This window comes from Papio anubis, chromosome 9, assembly GCF_008728515.1.
Source record: "Papio anubis isolate 15944 chromosome 9, Panubis1.0, whole genome shotgun sequence".
Lineage (NCBI taxonomy): Eukaryota > Metazoa > Chordata > Mammalia > Primates > Cercopithecidae > Papio > Papio anubis.
Genome location: NC_044984.1, coordinates 111,419,066 through 111,426,106, shown reverse-complemented (window position 1 = coordinate 111,426,106; position 7,041 = coordinate 111,419,066). Strand labels below are relative to the sequence as shown.

The window sequence follows — 7,041 nt, the reverse complement described above, 5'->3', positions numbered from 1 at the left end:
TTAAGCCATCTTAACCCAGAACTTCCCTAATGGGCCTGGGGACCACCAGCATTGCCCTCTCTCCAGCAGTTTGTCCCAAATGCAGCCTTCTGGGCCCGCTTCTGCAGTTTTTTGTTTTGTTTTGTTTTGTTTTTTTGAGACAGAGTCTTGCTCCGTTGCCCAGGCTGGAGCGCAGTGGTGAGATCTCAGTTCACTGCAACCTCTGCCTTCCAGGTGCAAGTGATTCTCCTGCCTTAGCCTCCGGAGTAGCTGGGATTACAGGCATGTGCCACCGAGCCTGGCTAATTTTTGTGTTTTTAGTAGAGACGGGGTTTCACCGTGTTGGCCAGGGTGGTCTCCAACTCACCAGCTCAAGTGATCCGCCCGCCTTGGCCTCCCAAAGTGCTGGGATTACAGGCGTGAGCCACCGCGCCCAGCCCGCTCCTGCAGTTTGAGGTGCCCCTCAGCTGCCGGCCTGTGCAGGGCCCACAAGGGCCGCCACGTGGGTGTGTTCACCTCAGAAGGGTGCTGGGGCTTTCCTGGAATAAACGAAAGCGCATGGTGCACTTTCAAATAGGATTATAATTACTGTTGTTCTCCATAGATTTAATTCATGCTCGCTCTCTTCCTTGACTATCTAGGTGGAGTTTCCCTCCTGAGAGCTGGAGGATGTAAGGTGGGATGGGTTGGGAGTGGGCATAACACCTCCCAGGGGTCCCACCCCTCCTACCCACGCACCCAACTTTGCTCACACCTGTTTCCTTTCAGATCCAGCAGGGGTGCGGAAGGGGCGAGGTACGTGGCCGCTGCTGCGCGGACTGGGAACCCAGAACGGTGAGCTCCAGGGTCCCCTTCCCGGCGGTTTCCTGGCCAGGGCTGGGCGCTCCCCCAGCCGCGCAGTGCGCGAAACCGGCGTGCGCTAGGACCGCGGCGCGCCGCCCTCCGCCGTTATAAGAGGCCGCGCTCCGGCCCCACGCGGAACCCGCGGCTCCGAGCCTTCGCCGGCGTCCGGACCCGAGGCCAGTCCCGCGGCCAGTCCCGCGGCCAGTCCCGCCGCTGGGAAGCCAAGGCCAGTGCGGGGCCTGAGAGGGACGCGCGCCCCGGGGCCCCCGCCGCGGCCACCATGGGCGCTGCCCACTCCGCGTCTGAGGAGGTGCGGGAGCTCGAGGGCAAGACCGGCTGTGAGTACCTGCGGGGGGCGGCGCGGGGACCCGGGCGGGACCTCCGAACGGCCACTGTTGGGGGCCCCGGCCCGCCGCCGCGCTGTGTGACCTTGGGCCAGTGGCGGGCCCTCTCTGCGCCTCAGTCTCCTCCTCTTTCAAATGGGTCCCCGCCGGCCACTTCGCAGACTAGGAGACAAGCGGTGGCGGCGAGGACCTGCGCGACGATGCTCAGTGCCGCAGCCGCTCAGCCTCGGACTGGCCCAGGAACTCCCTGGCCGGGGGACTGCGGACCGGGGAGGGAGCGGGGCCCAGGCTTCCTAAGCGTTGGGCAGGTGCCTCGGGCCGGTCGGGCAAGCGCCTCAGGCAGCCCGGCTGGTGCGCGCGCCCCGCACCTGAGAGTCGTGTGCATTCGGGAGCGCAGGAGCGGAAAGTTTTGAAGTCAGCGGACCCGGGTGGGAACCGGGCTCCGACAGTCCCCGGCCGGGTGACCTTAGGCAGGACAGCCGGCTCTCCGCGCCTGCTTTCGTCCTCGCATCTGTAAAATGGGTTCAGGCGGCCTCATCCCCGCGGGTGGCTGGGAGGCTTTAGCTAGGCAGCGGCCGCAGAGCACTTTGCCCGGAGCCTGGCGTCCTCGCCTGAGTTCGCTGGGTCTCCCGGAGCCAGCAAAGGCTGCGCACCCCGCATCGGCCCGGGGGCGGGGCGCCCTGGGAGGCCGGGCCGAGCTGCCCGCAGGGAAATGGCGGAGAAAGCGCTTGTCCGCCGAGTTCAGCCGGGCTGGGGACTTGGCCCTGGGTCCTGACCTCGGCGTGGCCGGTTCTGCCTCCGACTGTGGACCAGGGTGGGGACTGGAGACCGCGGGGGCCAGCTGTGGGGACAAACCGGCTTTGGCGAGGGACAGACTGGCTGTGAACCCTGCCAGCTCCACTTCCTGGCTGTGTGACCTTGGGCTAGTCACTTTACCTCTCTGATTCTCAGCTTTCCTTCTCTGTTGTAAGAGTTCTCCTAGTACCTGGTAGACGCTCAGGAAATGGGAGCTGCAGATATTTTGGGAAAGAGCTAGCTCCTGGCATCTGCTTCAAGTGCAGAGAACCAGCGTCCAGTATTGATCACCAAGAGAGGGTGGCCCAGCTGTTTGTGTGTCAGCTGAAAAGCAACCCCTCTTGACCCCCCAATCTAAATACCCCTTTCCAGGAGAACTGGATGAAAATTGCAGAAAACCATTAATAACTGCTGTGTGTATGCATGCACTTATACATCTATATCTGTGTGTGTGTGTAGAAATATAGAATTATATCCAACTAGAGAAGTAAAAGGTGTGGCTCAGCATATATAATATGGTACCCTTTTATCTGTTTTTTAAAAAAGGATCCTTTGAGCTGGAGCTGCAAAGTAAAAAGAAATAGAAAATGTAAAAAGAGGGGAAAATAAGAGTATACATTTGTAATTGCTATATTTGCAAACGGGAAGAATCCACCAGGAAGTACTAATATATACTTGGTGGGGGTTGCGGGGGGGAGTGGAAAGGATGAAGGGAGGGTGAGCTTTTTCTCTGTAAACGTTTTTATATGTTCATTTTGAACTCTGTTGAATATTTTTCTTAAAAAGTTTTATGCACTTCAATCCAAAGACTAATGTGAGAGAGAAAGGAGGGATTCCTCTAGCTCTTGCTTGCTTGGATCTTCCCTGGTTTTATTATTTCTCACGTGCCCTTTCCTAGCCTCCCACTGCTTTGAATCTGGATGGATGTCAGTGGGCATTCTCTGTGGCTGGGATCCCCGCTGGAGGGGTGGGCTCTCCGGCAGCCCACGGGACACTCGGGAATTGCGCCCGGTTGTGGGTTTGACACGGAGGAAGGGCTGCAGAGCATGCTGGGAGTCTTGTCAGTTTCCTGGGTCCAGCCTCCCACGGGGATGAGAGATGCTGTGTTCCTGCTCTGTAACCTTCCTAGATGTAGCTGCAGCGGCTTCCCTTCTTGCTGCCCAGAGCTCAGATTTCATAACCCAAGGGAGATGGAGAGGGTCAGAGAGGAGGTTCTGACGTTAGACCAGAGTAGGCAGGTGGAACTTTAGGTAGGTGGAAAGTTGCCCCTGGTCCTCCTCTGAAAGCGACTGCATAATTCGGTCACTTTTACCCACTTAGCAAATATTTATAGACCAGGGGCTGGGGATTTAGAGATGACTCAGAGAGGCTGCTGTTCCTGGAGGGGGACACACAGTAAACAAAACGCCCCACAGGTGTTAAACTGTGAACGAGGCATAGCAGGGTGGCTTGAGAATGGAGCTTTAGGGTGGATCCGGAGGGCCTCCCTCAGGAGGTGATAATGGGACAGAAATTCAAGTAAGAATGAGCCAGGGGTGTGCAAATCAGTGGAAAGGGCATCTCGGGCTGAGGGGACTTCGAATGCAGAGGCCCTGTGTCAGGGACAAGCCAGCAACAGTAAATGAGAATACATGAGATGAGGACACAGCTGTCGTCAGGGTTCAGGCTGTGGCAGGAGCCTGGCTTCAAGGGCCTTGCCAGGTACCTTGGCCAAGTCACTTATGCTCTCTGAGCCTCAGTTTTATCTACTATAAAATGGGCATAGTCATAGTACCTCCCTTGAAGTTGTTGGGAAGGATTAAGTGAGTTAATATATGTGAAGTAGTTAGACCAAACACGTGTACATGTTTGTTATTGACTATGCTTTAAACACCCTTGTATGTCCTGGTCACTCCGAACCATAGCTGAGAGTTGAATCTTGGTCCCACCTCTCCCAGCTACATGACCTTGGGCAAATCATTTTACCTCTCTGAGCCTCAGTATCATCACCTGGATCCTGAAGTAGTTGTATGGATTCAATAAGGTTACGTACGTATGTATGCGACGCGATTGGCTTGGCATGGGAACGTCAGCTCCCAGAGACCCAGTGGGTCAGGCAGGTCCCTTCCTCCAAGGCTGTTCCCTTGGGAATCTTCCCTGAGAAGAAGGGAGAAGAGCCTCAGGGTAAGATGGCCAGAGGACAGGCTGAGTCCCCAGGGCTACTGACTCTCCCTGCCTCCCTGAGGACCATGATGACCCCTGACTTCCTGGGGAGGAATCAGCTTGGTCCCTTTCTGAAGACACCATCCAGAAAGGACCAGAGTCAGGCTGAGGATGGTGATAATGAACATAATTCCCCAAGCACCTGCTGAGCATGAGGCTCCACGCTGGCGCTCCCTGCATGACACTCTTTTTATAGTAATGATCCCCCAGGAAGGCGGTGTTAGGGCCATTTTACAGGTGAGGAAACTGAGGCTTAGAGAGGTAAACCAGCTTGCCTCCAGTCCCACAACTGGTAAGTGGAGGAATTGGAGATCATAGGATCCCCAAGTCCACTTTCTTTTTTTACAAATTTTTTTAATTTTTAGTTTTTGAGGCAGGGTCTCACTCTCTCACCCAGGCTAGAGTGCAAGGAGCCTGATCAAGCTCACCACAACCTCGAACTCCTCCTGGGCTCCAGCGATCCTCCTGCCTCAGCCTTCCCAGTAGCTACGACTACAGGTGTGTGCCACCACACCAGCTAATTTTAAATTTTTTTGCAGAGACAGAGGTCCTGTCATGTTGACCAGGCTAGTCTCAAATTCCTGGCCTCAAAGCAGTCCTCCCACTTCAGCCTCCTGAAAGCACTGGAGTTACAGGCATGAGCCACCATGCCTGGCCCCAAGGCTGCTTTCTTACTGCCAGCATGCTTTCACTGTGTATAGTTGCCACTTGAATTTCTAGGAACCAAGGAGGAGTAGAAAAAGACTGCCCGTATTTTTTCTCACCTTCAGGCCTTTGCACAAAAGCTGTTCCTCTGCCTGGAGCACTGTTTTCATTTGATGTACACAATTAGATGTTTACATATGGGAGCCTTTGTGGGAGCCTTTCTCTGTCTCCACCCAGGGCAAGGTTAGGCCAGGCATGGTGGCTCACGCCTATAATCCCAGTACTTTCAGAGGCCGAGGCAGGTGGATCATGAGGTCAGGAGTTCAAGACCAGCCTGGCCAAAATGGTGAAACCCCATCTCTATTAAAACTACAAAAATTAGCTGTGCACGGTGGCAGAGGCCTGTAATCCCAGCTATTCGGGAGGCTCAGGTAGGAGAATCGCTTGAACCTGGGTGGTGGAGGTTGCGGTGAGCTGAGATCATGCCACTGTCCTCTAGCCTGGGCAACAGAGTGAACGCTGTCTGAAAAAAAAAGAAAAAACAAACTCAAACCTTTCCTCTTAACCTTGTCTCTCTCTCGCTCTCTTTTTTTTTTTTTTTTTTTTTTTTTTTTTTTTGAGATGAAGTTTCACCTTTGTTGCCCAAGTTGGAGTGCAGCGGCATGATCTCAGCTCACTGAAACCTCCGCCTCTTGGGTTCAAGCAATTCTCCTGCCTCAGCCTTGTGAGTAGCTGGGATTACAGGCACCTGCCCCCATGCCCAGCTAATTTTTGTATTTTTAGTAGAGACAGGGTTTCACCATGTTGGCCAGGCTGGTCTGAAACTCCTGACCTTAAGTGATCCACCCGCCTCTGCCTCCCAAATTTCTGGGATTACAGGCGTGAGCCACCATGCACACCCTTAACCCTGTCTCTTTATGAAACGAATGCTCATTATCATTCAGGGGTTGGCTTACCTGCTGCTCCCATCCAGAAAGCCATCTCTCCATCCAACCTTTAAGGGTTAAACACCCATCCTCAGGCCTCCTGGAGCTCCTTCCTTCCCTCCGCAATAGCAGGCATCACACCGTGTTATACTTGTCAGCTCTGTCACCTGCCACCCCCTCAAAACTTGGAACTCCCTAGAGCAGAAAGAACGTGTCTTGTTCACCTTTGTGTGCACTTGGTGGTTCGGTGAGAACACAAGAGGCTCACGTTAAAGGGGCGCCGTCCCTGGGGACTTTAAAACTCAAGGTATATTGTTCAGGAACAGGCAGCCGGTGGAAAACCCAGTGCCACCCTCACCAGCTGTCCTCGGCTGCCAGCCCTCCCAGCATCTCCGGTTCCCTCCCTTCACAATGAACCCTTTTGGCATCAGCACTGAGCCAGCCCCACCAAAAATATGCCTGAGCAGCAGTGCGCCCACACAGGGCATCATTAGGTCTGTGTGCCCACCTTCCTTCTTCCTGCCTGTTAGAGTCTCATTGATTGCTTTAAACCAGAAACGAGTATTCCCAGGAATCCGTTCTGAGCCAAGAAAGCTCACATCTAGATTGTTAAGATTCATATGAAAAGCCGGAGCGAAGGCGTCCCGGGGGTGTGTTTGAGCTCACCTTCCCCATGCACCCTTGGTGACAGGAGCCGAGTGGTGTCTGGTGTGTGGACTGAGGTGCAAAGTGGGCCCTGACTGAGAGGAGGGCCGCTCCTTGGGAATCATTCACCTGAGTCAGTTGTCCTTCACCACCTTGAGCTGGCCTGGAGGTGGCCCCACTTCCTGTCCCCCTATCCGTGTCTGCTCCCAGAGTTGGAAGGGAAATAATAAGAGGGAGGATTCTGAGAGAGGTGAAGGGTCTGTTTTTCCCTTCAGGCTCCAGAACAGCTCCTCAGGCATGTCTATGTTGATGCCAAGAAGCTGCCAGAAGGAAAAGGAAAAAAAAAAAAAAGAAATCTCCAGACCTAGAGTTCAGACCTCATGATGGTAAGAGCTAATGTTTCTCGGGAGCGTGACATCTGCCAAACGTTCAGCTGAGCCAGGCAGCATATCCGCAGTAGCTGATAGAATCCTCCCAGGAACACGGTTGGTTTCCCATTTTATAGATGCAGACATTGAGGCTCAAGAGAGGAGGTGACTGCCCAAGGCCACAGGCATCATAATGAGAAGTAGAGTCACAGACTGGTGCAGAGGCTCATGCTTGTAATCCCAGCACTTTGGGAGGCCAAAGCAGGAGGTTCACTTGAGCCCAGGAGTTAGTGC

The 7,041-nt window shown here is 54.4% G+C and overlaps 1 protein-coding gene and 1 long non-coding RNA gene across 3 annotated transcripts in view; one reads left to right on the top strand and one right to left on the bottom strand.

Moving 5' to 3' along the window:
* Positions 1 to 882: 882 nt before the first annotated feature.
* Positions 883 to 7,041, top strand: part of TESC (tescalcin) — a 61,534-nt gene continuing 55,375 nt past the window's right edge. For both annotated transcript variants that reach the window (XM_021922999.2, XM_003907219.3), the window contains exon 1: positions 883 to 1,160. In XM_021922999.2, the coding sequence (XP_021778691.1) occupies positions 1,103 to 1,160 (58 nt within the window). In that variant the 5' untranslated portion in view covers positions 883 to 1,102. The remainder of the gene's footprint in view (positions 1,161 to 7,041) is intronic.
* On the bottom strand, positions 3,978 to 6,484 carry LOC108581135. The gene is made up of 3 exons (XR_004176214.1): positions 6,401 to 6,484; positions 5,765 to 5,929; positions 3,978 to 4,097 (listed from the first exon to the last, which is right to left on the bottom strand). It is a non-coding gene; the product is annotated as an uncharacterized LOC108581135 (long non-coding RNA).